Raw genomic sequence first — 18,841 nt, forward strand, 5'->3', positions numbered from 1 at the left:
CTGTTAGAGGAGAGCATCGACTCCCAGAAATCGAGGGTCCCGTCCTCTGCTGAAAAAACGCGGCACTTGGCAACTGGATGATGACGCCAATAGATCTAGGCTCGGCTGGCCCCAGCGCTTCGTGATATCCAAGAACGCCTGAGCCGATAACTGCCACTCTCCGGGATCCAAGGTATGGCGACTGAGAAAGTCCGCCTTGACATTCATGACTCCGGCAATGTGGGCTGCTGACAGCTGCTCCAGGCTCGCTACCGCCCACTGGCATAGAATCACGGCTGCCTTGGCTAGAGGGGCGCTCTTGGTACCTCCCTGGCGGTTGACATAGACCACAGCCGTGGCATTGTCCAACAGGACCCGTACTGGCTTCAACGCCAGTACCGGGATGAACTCCAAAAACGCCAACCGAATGGCTCTGAGTTCCAGGAGGTTGATAGACCACTTTGCCTCTGCAGGAGACCAGAGCCCCTGCGCTGTCCTTCCCAAGAAGAGGGCTCCCCAGCCCGACAAAGAGGCGTCCGTCGTGACGACAATCCACTCCGGGGTCACCAGAGGCATTCCTGCAGACAACTTGTCTGTCTGCGTCCACCAGCTCAGCGCCTTGCGCACTGCTGGGTCCAAGGGAAGGCGCACAGCATAATCCTCCGACATCGGAGTCCAGCGCAGCAGCAGAGATTGTCGAAGTGGTCTCATATGAGCCCTGGCCCAGGGCACTACATCCATCGTGGCCGACATAGAGCCCAACAGCTGCACATAGTCCCAAGTCCGAATAGGAGAGGCTACTAGGAACTAGTCCACCTGAGCCTGAAGCTTGACAATCCAATTGTCTGGCAGGAACACTCTGCCCACTTGGGTGTCGAATCGAACTCCCAGATGCTCCAGGGACTGAGTCGGGCGCAGCTGGCTTTTCTCCCAGTTGATGATCCACCTCAGGGAGCTCGAAAGAGCAACCACCCGGTTCACAGCTTTGCCGCACTCTGCATAAGAGGGGCTTGGATCAACCAGTCGTCCAGATAAGAATGGACTTGAACTCCTTCCTTCCACAGGAAGGCCGCGATGACCACCATTACTTTGGAGAAGGTCCGCGGAGCAGTAGCCAACCCGAACGGGAGGGCTCTGAACTGGAAGTGTCGACCAGTACTGCAAAACGCAAAAAGCGTTGATGAGGAGGCCAGATGGGAATATGCAAGTACGCGTCCTTGAAGTCCAAGGATGCCAGGAACTCTCCTGCCTTCACTGCCGCTATAACAGAGCGGAGGGTCTCCATGCGAAAGTGCCGAACTTTCAAGGCCCAATGGACCCCTTGAGGTCGAGGATAGGCCGTACAGAACCTCCTTTCTTTGGAATCACAAAGAAAAAGGAGTAGCGTCCCTTGCCAGGCTGATTCTCTGGCACCGGAACGACCGCACCCAGGCGGAACAGATTGTCCAAGGTCTGCTGCACTGCCACAGCTTTGACCGGAGACTTGCAGGGAGAGAGTACAAACCCGTCTTTTAAGGGTCGGCAGAACTCTAGCTTGTAGCCGTCTCTGATGACTTCCAGCACTCAAGCGTCTGAAGTTATTGTGGTCCACTCGCCCATAAACGAGGACAGCCGTCCTCCAATCTGCACTGAGGCGTGGATCAAGGCCCCGTCATTGGGTACGAGACCCTGGGGGAGGACCGGAGGGAGCACCTCCGGGACGGCGGTCTCTGCGAAAGGAATGCTGCTTGGGGGAGAAGTTCCTCTTGAAGGAAGAGAGGGCAGAGGAGCCCGACCTGCCCGGGCGGTACCGACGGGCTTCCTGAGCCCGTCCTCTGGAGGTACCAGGGCGAGTACTAGCCCGAGCCCTGACCTCTGGTAACTTCTTGCCCTTAGACGTGCCGAGATCGGTCACGATTTTGTCCAGCTCGACCCCAAAGAGCAGCTTGCCTTTAAAAGGCAATCTAGCCAGGCGGGATTTAGAGGCATGGTCAGCAGACCAATGTTTCAGCCAAAGCCACCGCCGCGCAGAGATTGTCTGAGCCATGCCTTTAGCTGAGGCTCTCAAGACATCATACAGCAAGTCTGCCAAATAGGCTAAGCCCGATTCCAGGGCCGGCCAAACAGCCCTCAAGGAATGATCCGAGGGGGAAGCCCGCTGCACCATAGTCAGGCACGCCCTGGCCACATAGGAGCCGCAAACTGAGGCCTGCAAACTTAAAGCAGCCGCCTCAAAGGACGACCTTAAGGCCGCCTCCAATCCTCTGTCTTGGGCGTCCTATAGGGCCGTGCCACCTTCCACTGGTAACGCCGTTTTCTTAGTCACCGCAGTGATTAAAGAATCCACGGTAGGCCACAGAAAGGCCTCACGTTCACCTTCAGGCAAAGGATAGCGGCGGGACATAGCCCTAGCCACTTTAAGGCTCGCTTCCGGGACATCCCATTGAGCCGAAATTAAGGTGTGCATGGCATCATGCATGTGGAAGGTTCTAGGCGGGCGCTTCGTCCCCAGCATAATGGCAGAGCCAACAGGGGCTGAGGGAGAGACGTCCTCCGGAGAGGAAATCTTCAAAATGCCCATGGCCTGCACTAACAGGTTGGGCAAAACCTCTGAGCTAAAGAGCCGCTGCAGAGGGGTCATCCGCTCCATCCGAGCGGGGATCCGTCTCCTCCAAGGAATCCGCAAAGGACCGTTGGGAGACCTCAGACACGCTGCCCTCATCTACATCGGAGGAGACAAATTCCTCCAAGGCCTGGGAATCAACCCGAGGGCGTTTACCTCTGGGAACCTCAACCTCTTTACCAGACGAGGGAGCAGGGGCAGCGTTGTGCATGAGGAAGGCCTGATGCAGCAGCAAAACAAACACGGGGGAGAAACCCCTCAGACTGTGCACTTCCGCAGCCTGGGCAACAGCCCTAGACGCACCCTCAACCGGCGCTCGCAAGAGCGGGGGAGAGACATGCTGCGCATCCAAAATGGCGTCCGGCGCAACACTCCGTGAAGGAGCCGAGCGGGAAGAACGGCGCTTAACTTTAGCCGCTTTTGCCTCGTCGCCCAAATTAAGGGCGGCCCACGAAGAAGCCGACCGAGCCGCGTGGCCGGCCAAGATGGCGGAGGCGAGGAGCGGGGGATGGGCGTTTATGGCGGGAAAAACCGCCACGCCGGAGGAAGGACCGGGACATTCATCGGTCACGAAACTGTCACCCAACAAGGGCGAATCAGGCTGTAAGACCCCCGCATCCCCTCTAGAAGCGCTCAAGCGATCCGGGGAGCGACCCTTTGCGCCCTCGCCCTCCGACGCCATATGCCACGAGGAGAAGAATCGGGGAACCCCCTGCCCGCTATAAAAAAGTAAAAATTACCTGCTGTCCGCTCCGAGCTGTAACGAACTGGTGTCCCAGTGAGTAGCTGCAATGAACGTTTAAATAAACGTCGAAATAAACGCCTTTAAGGACGTTTAAAAATTTTTTTTTTTTTTTTTTTAAACGGAGCCAGCGGGAGGGGGGAGAAAAGGAGGGACCTGGCACCACCAGGTTTGCACTTGCTCAAAAGAGCCCTCAACCCCAGGCACTCAACAAAACCTAAAAATTAGGCTTGGAGGCCTAGCCAGAGCTGCTGCTGTGTGTGACCACCACCTGCTGAGATAGAGAACATACTGGGGAGTTTCCGGCAGCACATGACCACATATAGGGAGGCAAAAGTTTGCTCTCTATCTCCACCTGCTGGTAGATGGACACAACCCACCAGTCTATGGATTGATCAGCTTGATGATATGGAAGTGTGGGTTCTCTAACATTTACAACCCAACTTAGAAACCCCAAACAGGCCTACCAGACTGAGTACACTGCACAGGCTGCACACATCTACCCTCTGCTGAGACTGAGAAAATACTGGTTAGCAGGGTTGCCAGGTGGAAAATTTTTTTCTAGCCCAATCCAGCCCAAAAACCAGCCCAAAACCCGCCCAAACACAAACCCCGCCCCTGACACCCCCACCCCCGCGTCATCACCCCCCGCCCCCGCCGTCACCGGCCCCGCCTCCCACGTCACCGGCCCCGCCTCCCCCGTCATCGGCCCCGCCTCCCCGTCATCAGCCCCGCCTCCCCGTCATCAGCCCCGCCTCCCATGTCATCGGCCCCGCCTCCTACGTCATTGGCCCCGCCTCCCACGTCATCGGCCCGCCCAAAACGTCACTAACCCCGCCCAAAAAACGTCACTAACCCCGCCCCCCCGCGGCCGAAAAAGGCAAAAAGCCGCCCGAAAAACCGCACAGAAACCCAAAAAGCCGCCCAAAAAACCCCAACCCGCCGCGGGCAAAAATTTCCCGCGGCGGGTCGCGGAAAACCGCCCAATTGGGCGGTAAAACCGCCCACCTGGCAACACTGCTGGTTAGTAGAAGGTCTGCACAGGCTACTTGTACAAGAAGTTTTAGTGTTCTCAGTCTCCCTCTGCTGGTAGGAGTGCATAACCCAAGCGTCTTGAACGGTCTGGAGGACTGCTGAGGAATTACAAGAGGACCGCATGAGACTGAGAAACTGGGCATCCAAATGGCAGATGATATTTAATGTGAGCAAGTGCAAAGTGATGTATGTGGGAAAGAGGAACCCAAATACGTAATGCAAGGCTCAACATTAGGAGTCACTGACCAGGAAAGGGATCTAGGCATCATCATTGATATGTTGAAACCTTCTGCTCTGTGTGCGACAGCGGCTAAGATAGCAAGTAGAATGCTAGGTACTATTAGGAAAGGAATGGAAAACAAAAGTGTGGATGTTATAATACCTTTGTATCGCTCCATGGTGCGACTGCACCTCAAATAATGTGTACAATTCTGGTCACCACACCTCAAAAAAGATATAGTGGAATTATAAAAGGTACAGAGAAGGGCGACAAAAATGATAAAGGGAATGAGATGACTTCCCTTTAAGGAAAGGCTAAAGTGGCTAGGGCTCTTCAGCTTGGAGAAAAGATAGCTGAAGGGAAATATGATAGAGGTCTATAAAATAATGAATGGATTGGAACAGGTAGATGTGAATCACTTGTTTACTCTTTCCAAAAATACTAGGACTAGGGGGCATGCAATGAAGCTACAAAGTAGTAAATTTAAATTGAATCAGAGAAAATATTTCTCCATTCAAACTCTGGAATTCGCTGCCACAGAATGTAGTAAAAGCAGTTAGCTTAGCGGGGTTTAAAAAAAGGTTTGGCTATCTTCCTGAAAGAAAGTCCAAAAGCCAGTATTAAAATGGACTTGGGGAAAAGCCACTGTTTATTTCTAGGATAAGCAGCATAAAATATATTATACTGTTTGGGGGTCTTGCCAGGTACTTGCAACCTGGATTGGCCACTGTTGGAAACAGGATGCTGGGCTTGATGGACCTTTGATCTGTCCCAGTATGGCAATACTTAGGTACTTAAATGTGAATTTTATATACAAGCCGAAGGCTGGCTTAAAAACAAATATGGGTACAGAGCAAAAAAAAAAAAACCTCATGTAATATCTTGCAAGTATTCCACAAAATGGAAGAGAATACCTAGAGAGAGAAAGTGGGCGTTGAGGCAGGGCTGCACGTCCTGGAGGGGAGAAAGGCACAGGGAAAGAACTAGCATGCAGGGGGCACAGTGATGTGAGATTTCAGCAGAGGGAAAGGGTTAGAAACAGACTGAAAACCATGAGAAGAGATTGTGGCATACAACATTAACGGTTATATGTAAGCCACATTGAGCCTGCAAAAAGGTGGGAAAATATGGGATACAAATGTAATAAATAAATAAACAAAATAGGGGCTGCTCTCTGATTGAGAATATGAAAAGATGGCAGGGCATATAGATTAAAAAAAAATAGACCATGGTGGCCACAAGGATAGACACAAGGAGGAAACATGAAATGACCTTGCACAATCTTCTTACCTGCAGCTGGATGGTTCCGTCTTTCCTGAGGTCCTCCCTTAGTGCTGCCTCCCTGCGGCTCACAAGCCCTTCTAGGAGAGAAAGGGTCTCCTCGCGATGCACCCTCGTCCCAGAGCTACTTCTTTCATCCTGTCCTTGCACCAGCTCCTCCAGACGGACCCTCTCCTCCCTCTGAAAGGAGTTCAGATCTGTTGCCAGGGCCTGGAAACGACTCTCCAGGGATTCCAATCGTGGTAACAGACGACGTTCAACCTGAACAGTGAGGAAGATAAACATGGAGACATGTGAGCACAGCAGTGTAGCAACCAGTTGGCTGTCTATATTGACACAGATAGATGATGGACCAGTAATCAGCAAGACTTGCTCTCATACGAGGCCCTGGATTTCACCCTCCTGTATTAGTGATACTGTGAAGCACTAGAAAGGGGATGGGACAGTATGCACACCCAGCCATTAGAGCATGTAGGGACAGGAATCAGGAAAGGGACATATATGAGCAACATTGCATTCCATGTCAAACCTTGCCTACTCCTCACAGCCAAATTTCTTGTCATTGGCTCTCTGGGCCATCAGAGGGGAAAGGCCACAACACAGTACAAGGGCCAAGAGTCATCAGGGAACATTGAACGTAAGAACATAAGAATGGTGAGACCAATGGCCCATCTAGCCCTGTATTCTGCTTCCAACAGTGGCCAATCCAGGTCATTTCTGCCACTTTCAGTTTGCCAGGAATATGGCAAACTGAAAGTGGCAGAATCCAAAAGCACAAAGCCAAAAAAAGCACAAGGAGCCTTCAAGATTGAGAGCATTTCAACTTATTTTATTTTTTGTTACATTTGTACCCCGCGCTTTCCCACTCATGACAGGCTCAATGCAGCTTACATGGGGCAATGGAGGATTAAGTGACTTGCCCAGAGTCACAAGGAGCTGCCTGTGCCTGAAGTGGGAATCAAACTCAGTTCCCAGGACCAATGTCCACCACCCTAACCACTAGGCCACTCCTCCACTCCACTTCACTTTATTGACTGGTTTGATTTAGTGTTTTTTGCTCCAGTTCACGGCAGTTTTCTTCAGTGCAGAAAACACCTTAAACTTCACACTTTGTTCCCACGCTGTTTGGTGTCACTTAACTAAGCTTCTAGCAAACCTGTCTTTCAAGACAAGTTGTTTTGTTCCTTTGGGATAAGTTACCATTAATAGACCCCTGATGAAGGTGTCGGGTCTGATCAATAAAGTGAAGTTAAGATGCTCTCAATCTTGAAGGCTCCTTGTTCTTTTTTTGGCTTTTTGCTATTAAAAATAAGCAGCCCCATATTCCAAAAACCGTTACACGTTCACTGGCTAAATTCACCATCCAAAGATTTTCAAATCTTATATGGATAGTATCGGGCTGAATATCTGACTGAACTGCCCAACAGTACTGGTATAAGGAGAGGCTGGGTTTGGGGAGAAGTGAGGGTGGGCTGGCCCAAAAAATGATCCAGATAGTGGGGATATTCAGTCAGTACCTGGACTAACTTATGCGTTTAATTTAGGCCTGTCAAATAACTAGATATTGCAGTCACTATGCTAGAATCATCAATATATCCAGCGTCATTACATGTTCTCCCAGAGCTCTCAATTTAATGTAAAGTTCTGAGCATGAGCAATCCTTCAGACACTCAGCAGTTTTCTCAGCTTCTCAGGTAGTTCCAAAGCTCATACCATTTGGGGAACTCTCAGGAAGGCGGAAGGGATTGTGTGCCACATTAGTCCAGTTGTCTATAGAGAACACCTGTTAAAGGTGAGCTACTTTGCTTTTTCTGACGACAAGCAGGATTGAGTTAGGCACACAAGTGGGCGAGGGTGACTCCCAAGTTTAGGGCTTCTGAACAGCCCACATACCAGTGGCAAAGCCATAGGGATGCCTTGAGGGCTTGGCCCCCTCCAAAGCAGCAGCTGAAGCCCTGCCACCCAAAAAAAATCTGCTGTCCAAACCGCTCCCTCCCTCACTCGTGAAGCAGCATGAGGGGAAGTCAGCAGTGTGCTTCCAGCTGCCAACGCCTACACTCCCTGAACACAAACGCAGCATGCTCAGAAAGTGCTGGCATCGCTGCCGACTTCCTTCCTCCTGGGGCAGCATAAGGAGGAGGAGGTGGCTTGAGCAGCAGATTTCTTCAGCTGGTGGAACTTCAGCAGCTCCGTCTGCAAAGATAAGACACTTAACACGGCAGGGAGGGCAGGGGAGGAAGAGGATATGCATGCCCCCACCAGTCCACTCCTGAGCCCTCCCAAAAATGGACTGCTGGATATGCCCCACTGCACACAATAGCTGACTGAGAATTGTTGCTCATAGGGACAGACTGGCCAGCACCGTTTGACTAAGGGCACAGTACTGTGCTGGTTTGGTCCAAACAACGATGTGCAGTGGAAGTATGAAGAAAGGATCAAGTAAGACTTTAGGAGGGCCACTGTGGCTGCAGTAGCCTTAATCTGATCAGATGAACTTGCAACTGAGAGGAATATCTGGTACTCATAGTAGAGTTGTATACAAGAAGCCAGTCAGTTTGTTAACGTTCTTGCAACTGGCATACTAGTCCTATTCGGACCACAAGGAGATTGAAAAGTTGGGTTGATTTTCTAAACTCACATAGCTCTATATAATATCCATAAATTTTTCTGATGTAGCAAAATAATTATAAAAAGGAGGAGAAAAAGCCTCACATTATAAGGGAGGCTTTTTCTCCTCCTTTTTATAATTATTTTGCTACATCAGAAAAATTTATGGATATTATATGTATATTATATAGAGCTATATGAGTTATCATTTGTTGAAAAATATCCTATAGAGCTCTTTTTTGAGATTTAGATTGCAAAATGTTCCAAATCCAGAACAAGGACGCCTTGTTTCGCAAATCACTTGATTTCCTCCTGAAGCAGCAAAGTGATTTGATATACCACTTGCAAGCTTCTGATACGTTTGCATACCTTCAGATATCTCATTATATTCATTCTCCTCCCATAACACCTCTTCAAAAGGATGCTATCGAAACCATGGAGGAGAATTCACTATTGGGAGGTGAGAAGCAATTTCATTTGGGTATGAAGTTCTTATTATAGATTTACCCGTTTTAGATTTTAGCCCCTGAGTAGGAACTTGGTCCAGTTTCAGGCTCCTGTCACGCCTGATCACCTATATGCTTTTCTTTCAAAGTCACTGGCCAAAATATTTAGTGCAGTGCTTCAGAAGCAGAATTATACATTTGTTTTTCAAGTTTATATTTCCCCTCGTCAGGCAGTGAAGATGGGTATTACAGACTCCAGTGTCTGCCCTAAATGTGGGGAGGAGGGATCACATTTGGGTCATTTGTTCTGGTCTTGTAGTAAAATACAGCTTTTTTTGGTGTGATATTACCACTTACATTGGCCGGGTACTCCAATTGCAAATGCTGTGGTTTTCCATATTTTATTTATTTGCAAAATATTTAGTTGTTAGATCATGCAATCAATATAAGTGAGTGGGAATTGCTTTATTACATGATGATTTTATTTATTTGTGACATTTATAGTCCACATTTTCCCAAACAAGTTTGAGTTCAATGTGGCTTACAATAAACAGTATTGGATACATAACTAAGAATAATGCATAAGAAAGTCATTTGTTGTAAGAATCCAATTTTACAAAACAGTATAGCTGGGATAGCTATAGATGTTTAACATTTAGAAAAATCTATTATGAATGAGAAATTGTAAACAGTGATACCTCGGTTTTCGTTAGTTTCGGTTATCGTCGGTTTTTTGCACGAAATATTTGTCTCAGATTTCGTTGGTTGCCTCGGATTTCGCCGGCGTGCCCACGTGACCTCGCTGCTAATTTTCCGAAAAAAGGGCGACCCACGCATTCTCCTGCTCAGAAAATAATTGCCTCAGTTTTCGTCGGTTTTGGATTTCGCTGATTGTTTTTGGATGGATTATTGACAAAAACCGAGGTATCACTGTATATATCTATATATATATATCGCCCATCCTTCCCAACTTGGGCCAAACCCATTCCGTCGCGCTCCCCCCCCCCCCCCCCCCACCATATTAAAAAAAACACACACACAAAAAACAATATCCCTGGTGTTTGATGGTCCTACCAACTGTCCCCCTTCCTACTTAAAATACTGCCCTGGTGTCACCCCCCCCCCCACCAGACCCCATGCCTCAAAAGAGGTGGAAACGATAAAGTTACTTCCTCAAAGCCACAAGAAGCATTAATAGGACTGGAACCCTAACATTCCCAATTCTCAGCTTGCTGCTCTAATCACTAGGCTACTCCTCCACTCCCACACCGTTTCCTTACCAGCAGCGCTGTATTCATGGCTTCTTCATCCTCCATCCGCCAGCTGGAACTCGCTGGAGACACTTTTGCCCCAGAGGAGATCACGGAAGGTGATGAGCGAAGCAGCCCGAGTGCAAGGGGGTAGAGATACCAAATTCCTGCCACCAGAAAAGGAGATATAGATTAAAACCATAAGACACTTCAGTCTCTAACTAGTCCTGATTGTTCATTAAGAGAGAGATTATATCTATATCTATATATATAGATAGATAGATAGATAGATAGATAGATAGATAGATAGATAGATAGATAGATAGATAGATAGATAGATAGATAGAGAGAGAGAATGAGAGAGAATTTCCCCTTCCTCTCTGCAGGGCCGTGCCAACACGGTAAGCGGGGTAAGCACCGCAGTGGGGCGCCTGCCTTCAAGGGCGCCGCTGCGGTGCTGCCCCGCCACACCGCTGCTCCGCCTCCCACCTACCTTTAAAAAACATTTTGTGAAGCCGAGTTGCAGGCAGCGCCTCGTGTCTGCCCGGCTGCTTGTAAAACAAGTAAATCTCTTCTCTTCGTCATCATCGGGCCTCACTGTGTCCCGCCCTCGCGGAAATAGGAAGTTACCTCAGAGGAGGGTGGGACACAGTGAGGCCTGATGAGGAGAAGAGATTTACTTGTTTTACAAGCAGGGCAGACGCGAGGCGCTGCCTGCAACTCGGCGTCACAAAATGTTTTTTATAGGTAGGGGAGGGGGTTTTCAGATGGGAGAGGAGTGTTGTGGGGATTCTCAGATGGGAGAAGGGGGGGATTTTCAGATGGGAGAGGGGTGTAGTGGGGGTTCTCAGATGGGGAGGGGGTTTTCAGATGGGAGCAGGGGAGATTCTCAGATGGGAGAAGGGGTGGGGTGGATTTTCAGATGGGAGAGGGGTGTTGTGGGGGTTCTCAGATGGGGAGGGGGTTCTCAGATGGGAGAAGAGGGGTGGTGAGGGGGCTCTCAAATGGGAGAAAGGGGTTGGAACTGGGGTCTGAGAAGGGGTCATGAGGGAAAATGGGGCATGTCTGGGTCAGGTAGGGGGATGGGTTGGGTTGAAAAGGGGGGCCCTAATGCAAGGCATGTAGATGAAGGGCAGAGAGGGCAGACACTGGATGACAGAGAGAGAACAAAGAGATGCTGGATGGAAGGAAGACAGTGAAAAGAAGATGAGGAAAGCAGAAACCAGAGACAACAAACTGTAAATAAAATATATATTTTTATTTTTTTGCTTTAGGATAAAGTAGTATTGTTGCTGTGTTAATAAATGTTTATAATAGAACATGTAAACAAGGTAATATTTTTATTGGACTAATTTTAATACATTTTGGTTAACTTTCGGTGAACAAAACCCCCCCTTTCTCAGGTCAGGATAGGATACTGTAACAGCAGTATACTGTATTGACCTGAGGAAGGATGTTTTGGCCTCTGAAAGCTAAATGTATTAGTCCAATAAAATGGTATTATTGTATTTTCTATATTTGTTTTATTTCTATTTGTCAATTTGTAAAGTGGTGATTGGTACTTGTTAGTTTTTTCAAATTTACATCTGCTGTCTTTATATTTTGCACAGTACTAGGGGACATTTTCTGTTTCTGTGGTGTTGCATTGTATGCAGACTCTGGCATCTTGGGGGTTCAGTTTAATTTTTGTCTAAATAGAAAGTTTATTATTACTTATTCTATAGTGGATTAGGGTGTATCTGTGTTTGTGAAAAAGTCATGGCTTTCAGTTGGCACTGACTGTGCAGGATCGACGATCTGTATTATTCTGCCTGGTTTCGTTTTACAGTAGGTGAATTGATGTTCTAGTGCTCACTGTAGTGTTTAAGATGCTTTCCTTTTCCTTGTGTGACTCGTAGAAATTACTGCTTATGGTATGGTAGAATTGCTCTATAGGTCCTGAGTGTTTTGTATTCTCGGCATGCCTAGTACTAGATTTTGGAGGGGAGTGTTAAAAAACCTGCACATGGATGGAGAAAATAGGCAGAAGCTGGATCCACTGGACAGTCAAGTCTACAGAGGATCCAGCTTTTACTTACGGATGTAAGGCAAGAAATGAAGAAGAAAGGAGGAAAGTAAAGAAATAAATGGAAAGGAAGACCTGGAAACAGGGGCGTAGCTACGGGTGGGCCTGGGTGGGCCCAGGCCCACCCAATTTCAGCTCTGGCCCGCCCACCCACTTTTCCTTCAGGTCCGCGCTGGCGCCAGCCCCAGCTCCCATTGCCGGCCACTACTGCTTTTCCTGATGAGCAGCAGGGCCGGCGCTACAAAAAGAAGAAGCGCTCAGCTGACTGAGCTGAGCGCCAACGCAAACGACGACTCAACGAGAAAAAATGTTTTAAAAAAAACGCAGCACCGCAGGCAGCCTCGAAGCATTGGCTGCTGGCTCTGCAGGCTCCGCCCGTCTCTTACGTCACTGCCCCTGCTTTGCTCCAGGGGCAGTGACGTAAGAGATGGGCAGAGCCTGCAGAGCCAGCAGCCAATGCTTCAAGGCTGCCTGCAGTGCCGCATGTTTTTTTAAACATTTTTTCTCGTCGAGTGACTCGTGAGTCGTTGTTTGCGTTGGCGCTCAGCTCAGTCAGCTGAGCGCTTCTTCTTTTTGTAGCGCGCTGCGCCGACCCTGCTGCTCATCAGGAAAAGCAGCAGTGGCCGGCGGGCCTGAATCGGGAGAGGGAAAACAGATGGCAGGATGGGGAGAAAGCGGGAAAATGGAAGGATGGGGAGACAAAGAGGGAAAACAGATGGGAGGATAGCAGAGAAAGAGGGAAAATGGAGGATGGGGAGAGAAAGAGGGAAAACAGATGGGAGGATGGCAGAGAAAGAGGGAAAACAGATGGAAGGATGGCAGAGAAAGAGGGGAGATGGATGAAAGGATGCAGAGAAAAAGGGGAGAGACTGAAGGATGTGGAGAGAGAAGGGACACTGAACAGAAAAGGGTAGAGAGATAGACACTGGTTAGAAGGAGGGAGAGAGACATTAGATGGAAGGATCAGGAGAGAGGGTAGATGGGTAGAAGGATGGGGAGAGAAAGAGGGAAGACGCTGGATGGAAGGGTAGGGAGAAAGAGGTGACACTGGATGGAAGGATGCAGAAAGAAAGAGGGGAGACTATTGGAAGGATGGGGAGAGAGAGGGGAGACACTGGAAGGATGGGGAGAGAAAGAGGAGAGCTGCTGCATGGAAAGGGGGAGTAGTGAAAGATTGGAGAATAAGAGGAAGGGGCATGGGGAGAACAAGGGTGAGAAAAAGATGTAAAGCCATAAGTAGATGAAGGAAATTAAAGAATGGATAGTAAGAATGAATTAAATCTGGGCACAGAGAGAGGCAGAAAAATATTGAAGAAAGCAAAGAAAAAGGAGAGAAAAATGACAAATGGCCAGGAAACCATGGCAGAAGAGTTAAGCGAAAATGAAGGAAAGCAGAATCTAGAGACTGGGAGCAACACAATGAGAAAAAGTAAATGGCCATACAACAAAGGTAAAGAAAATAATTTTATTTTTAATTTAGGATAAAGTAATATGGTGTTAACGTTTCAGAGACCAATACTTCCTTCCTTAGGTCAGGAGAGGATACCGTAACAGCATTATAGTGACCTGAGGCAGGAGGTTTTGGCCTCTGAAAGCTCACTGAAAAGGATTAGGCTATTAAATAAATTGTCTGAAATCTGATGCACTGAAAAGCAGCACTTTACCCTGTGTGACAAATGCATCTGAGTGTGACTAAATTTTGCTGGGGGGGGGGGGGGGGTAGAGAGAAAATTTTGTGCCCACCCACTTTGGGTTCAGGCCCACCCAAAATTGGCAGTCTGGCTACGCTACTGCCTAGAAATGGAGTTAAGAGGACAGATAGCAGCAGAATCAGGTACTGGGCCAGCATGATCAGAAAAACAAAGTCACCAGACAACAAAGATAGAAAAAATCATTTTATTTTCATTATAGTGTTTGGAATATGTCCACTTTGATAATCAGGTGCTCAACATTAAAAGTTTATATTTATTTACTTATTTATGGAATTTTATGCTAGATGGGGGGGGGGGGGGGGGCGCCAACTGATAGTCTGCAGGGGGGCACCAGAGACCCTAGGCACGGCCCTGCCTCTCTGATCCCCTGTCACCGATTTAAAGAAAAGAAATCCCTGTGCCCCCCCAGACCCCTGAACCTCTAATGAGGACTTTATTTTCAAGAGCTGTTCAACAGGTATGGAATGAGAGGAGGAGAGAGCACAGCGGATATGGAACCTTTCACCAGATGTTGAAAGAATTCTTTTTTTTTCTCTTCACAGATTGATGAGGTCCTTCACGTGACACATGTAAAGTGTAAGAGCTCACCTAAACAGATGCATGCTAGAAGCAGTAGGATTAAAACAGCCTTCTTCAGAATGGAGGAGTGCCTAGAAACAGCAGAGAAACACAGAGGCCATGAGTCAGACACAAGCCCAGCAGTGGCACTTAGTAGGAGTTGATGATCAATCAGTTCGCCACGCTGTTCCCGAACAAAGCCATAAAAATTACATGACAGAACAGCGCAAAGAACACTCTTATAATCAACGCTAATAACATGCAAATATAGGTGCAAATATTAGCGTTGATCATAGGCAGAAAGTGCGGTGGGATTGTGCCTGGGTACACACTCAAGGTACAATCCTACCGCAGAAGTTTGACAGGTCCGGGAAAGAGAAAAGCCCGGGCCTGTCAAACCTAAAGCCAGACCTCCCCCCCACCCCCAAACACAAGGGCCTGGAGGTCCGGTGGACCCCCAGACCCCTCACTGTGAATACATTGAACCCTGGTGGTCCAGTGGCAACCTTGCCAGGCCTGGTCTGGGCCGCCTCCCCCCTCCCCCCCCCACGAAAGCTAGTCCTAGTGGTCTAACGTTGCTCCTCCCCCCTCCCCAAGCCCCCTCATACCTTCAAAAGAGTCCTAGCTTCAAAAAGGAGGCGGGACTAGCACTCCCTCCCTCTTCATGTAGGCCCCACCTCAAAATGGCAGCACCTTGCCCAGTTCATCCTGAGGTGTGCTAGGCAGAACAGGGTGTCACCATTTTGAGGTGGCTCCCGCAGGAGGAAAGAGGGAGTGCTAGTCCCTCCTCCTATTTGAAGCTAGGACTCTTTTAAAGGTATGAGGGGGCTTGGGGAGGATCAACACTAGACCACCAAGGTTAGTTTTCGGGGGGGGGGGGGGGGGTGATGCCAGGCCAGGACTGGCAAGGGTCCTAACTGGACCACCAGGGTTCAATGTATTCATGGTGGGGGGGCCTATGTGCTTGGGGGGGTGAGGGGTTTGGGGGATCCACCTCCAGGCCCTTGTGTTTGGGGAGGGTGGGGGGCCTGGAAGCTTGCAAATGCATGCTGAACAGGGTCTCCCCAATCCTCCTCAATGCCCTGGCAAACACTAAAACCAGCTCCGAGCTGGTGTAGGATTTGCCGTGGAAGCAGCGCCCTTCTTTGACGCACTGCCCACTGAGCTTTGGGGAGGAATTTAGCACTCAGAACTGGCATGCTCGTTATTTCACTCACTCGCCATCTCTGAACATTTTGTGGTAGCAAATGCGGGCGTTAGTCTGGCGCCAAAGGCCTCTAGCACCCATATTTGCTTCTCAGCATTGGGGCCTTAGCACCTTCACACACTTCCCCCACCAGGGCACCTTCACCCTACCCTGGAAGGAAGAACCCATCTCCAAGACCATTCCATCTTTGTCATCTCTGTTACAACAGCCACTTAGTGTATAATTTTGGGTGATGTAAAGTTGGCAGCCATGAATGAAACTGACCCAAGACTAGTTCTGCACAAGACCTTGAACTGTGAAAAGACAGGCTCTCCTCTACTTAGAGTCAGAGTCACAGTGGTGACCTAGATATGAAAGGCCATTTTGTATCCCTGTGCCAGTGACAAAATTCAGTATCACAATTCACTGGATGCAGAATGACCCATGCTGGGCCGGGTCCCCTTTGTCCCGATTCTGGCACTAACCTTGTTAAGATGAAGACATCGAGGAGCGATGCTGAGGTTGTCAGCCGGTACCATGTGGTTCCAATCCACCAGTACAATAGTCCAAAGAGTTTTCCTGTGCAAACCGAAACAGACAAGAGAGAATCCATCACAAAGAGGAACAGAATAAAATACTGGCACTGCACAGTGCAGAAAGCAATACCTCCAAGCCATTTTTCTGCATGAGGCACAAACCTTAACAAGTCCTTCTGAATTCTGGAAATCCTTAGCTAAAACAAAGGAGGAGGAGGTGTTGAGAAAACAGAGGCGGGTTTGTTGGCAGAAAGGAAGTAATATTCACAGGCAAACTGTACAAAGCCAGAAAAGGATTAGGCCAGATCGACCCAATTCTGCAGGTGTCATAAATCTGTGCACGCCTTAAAGACATGGTGCATCTCTAGAAGAGGTTCTATGATTGGACAAAGCTTACAAAGAATCCATCTTACGAGTTTGAAATTAAGGGCAAATAAAACAGGGCTGAAAATCAGTCCCTTCATACACCAGTGTCAAACCCAAATCCTCCCACAGCAGTGCTCAGCTCCAAACCTGCCCTTCTTGAAATCTTTTTTTTTTTAATGAAAACATTAAAGCCCTGACAGACTAAGCCAATCCTGGGTTTAGCCTCTTGTTCTGCAAGGACTCGTGGGCTGCACTTCCATATATGCAGCCCAACAAACCAAGATGACAGGGAAAAAGGCAACTGGTCGCCCTCTCTCCAGCAGGCAAGTGCTTAGCTGCCAGGAGAAGTAAGAAAGGAGATCACATGCACAGTTTGCCTGCTTACTTTGAGGGTAAGAAAGTCATAATGGCATGAGGGAACCAATTCAACATTAGAACCCCTGCCATTTGCCCAACCCAAACTGTGTCCAATGACAAGGTTTCCTCCAGCTGTTTTATTATTTATTTGTCCAGTTGATATACCGCAAATTGATCCAACTGGCGACTAAGCAGTTTTCAACAATATCAAGAATTCAAAGTCAAACTTTGGGGAGGTGGTCCAACATGCCTGATGTTTTGCTTCTTTGCCACACACACACACACACGGAAGGGAAGGTAAAATTATGTATAATCATACCTGATAATTTTCTTTCCATTAATCATAGCTGATCAATCCATAGACTGGTGGGTTGTGTCCATCTACCAGCAGGTGGAGATAGAGAGCAAACTTTTGCCTCCCTATATGTGGTCATGTGCTGCCGGAAACTCCTCAGTATGTCGATATCAAAGCTCCATCCGCAGGACTCAGCACTTAGAGAATTACACCCACGAAGGGACACTCTGCCCAGCTCACCACCGCCGAAACGGGGGAGGGGAATTAACCCAGCTCATCCCCACACAAGTGGGGGAGGGGAATCCGTCCAGCTCATCCCCGCGGAGCGGGGGAGGGACACCACACCCGCCGATGCGGGGGGATCTGGCTTATCCTGCAACCGCAACCGCGGGAGGAGCTGACTGACCCTAACACCGCCGAAGCGGGAGGGGTACAAAACTGCCCTACAGCCGCACGAAGCGGGAGGGAGTGCCGGCAGAATTTTAAGTCTCAATCCAGCCCCGTAAAACGGAGGGGAGAGGAATGCAGCAGCTCACTGTAACACAAACTCGTCTTAACTCTTGAAGAATCCAAGTGAAAAAACTTGAACACGAAGTCTTTCTGAAGTAACTGAAGACTGAACTTGAACCTGAAATGCAACCAGAATAAAAACAGTACAGATATCTGGGAGGGGCTATGGATTGATCAGCTATGATTAATGGAAAGAAAATTATCAGGTATGATTATACATAATTTTACCTTCCATATCATCAAGCTGATCAATCCATAGACTGGTGGGATGTACCGAAGCAGTACTCACCCAGGGCGGGACATAGAAAACCCTGACCGCAACACTGAAGCTCCAAACCGGGCCTCCGCCCGAGCACCCACAGTCAAGCGGTAATGCTTGGAGAATGTATGGGCCGAAGCCCAAGTTGCCGCCTTGCATATCTCTTCCAAGGAGACGGAACCGGCCTCTGCCATCGAGGCCGCCTGAGCTCTTGTGGAGTGAGCCTTCAGCTGGATAGGCGGCACCTTCCCCGCGGCCACATAAGCCGCTGCAATGGCTTCCTTGACCCATCTTGCCACTGTAGGCTTAGCAGCCTGCAGACCCCTACGAGGACCTGCATACAGGACAAACAGATGATCCGATTTCCGGAAATCATTGGTCACTTCCAAGTATCTGATGATGACTCGTCTCACATCCAGATATTTAAGAGCAGAGTACTCCTCTGGGTAGTCCTCCCTACGAAAGGAAGGGAGACAGAGCTGCTGATTCACATGGAAGCGAGAAACAATCTTGGGCAGAAAGGAAGGCACTGTGCGAATAGTCACTCCTGCCTCAGTGAACTGCAGAAAAGGCTCTCGACATGAGAGCGCCTGGAGCTCGGAAACTCTTCTGGCTGAAGTGATAGCCACCAAAAAGACTGCTTTCAACGTCAGGTCTTTCAGAGATGCCCTTGACAAGGGTTCAAACGGCGGCTTCTGCAATGCTCTTAGCACCAGGTTGAGATTCCACGCAGGCACCACTGAGTGCAGAGGAGGGCGCAGGTGATTAACCCCCTTGAGAAAGCGCACCACATCTGGCTGCGAAGCCAGGGAAGCACCCTTCAGGCGGCCCCTGA

General features: G+C 48.9%; 1 protein-coding gene across 4 annotated transcripts in view; it reads right to left on the reverse strand.

Annotated features, from left to right (window-relative positions):
* SUN2 (Sad1 and UNC84 domain containing 2) overlaps positions 1-18,841 on the reverse strand; it is a 127,271-nt gene that overhangs the window by 48,194 nt on the left and 60,236 nt on the right. For all 4 annotated transcript variants that reach the window (XM_030210843.1, XM_030210836.1, XM_030210829.1 and 1 more), the window contains exons 6-9: positions 16,169-16,262; positions 14,528-14,589; positions 10,193-10,329; positions 5,869-6,120 (exon numbers count right to left, since the gene is read on the reverse strand). In XM_030210843.1, the coding sequence (XP_030066703.1) occupies positions 5,869-6,120; positions 10,193-10,329; positions 14,528-14,589; positions 16,169-16,262 (545 nt within the window). The remainder of the gene's footprint in view (positions 1-5,868; positions 6,121-10,192; positions 10,330-14,527; positions 14,590-16,168; positions 16,263-18,841) is intronic.

Source organism: Microcaecilia unicolor, chromosome 1, assembly GCF_901765095.1.
Source record: "Microcaecilia unicolor chromosome 1, aMicUni1.1, whole genome shotgun sequence".
NCBI classification, from domain to species: Eukaryota; Metazoa; Chordata; class Amphibia; order Gymnophiona; family Siphonopidae; genus Microcaecilia; species Microcaecilia unicolor.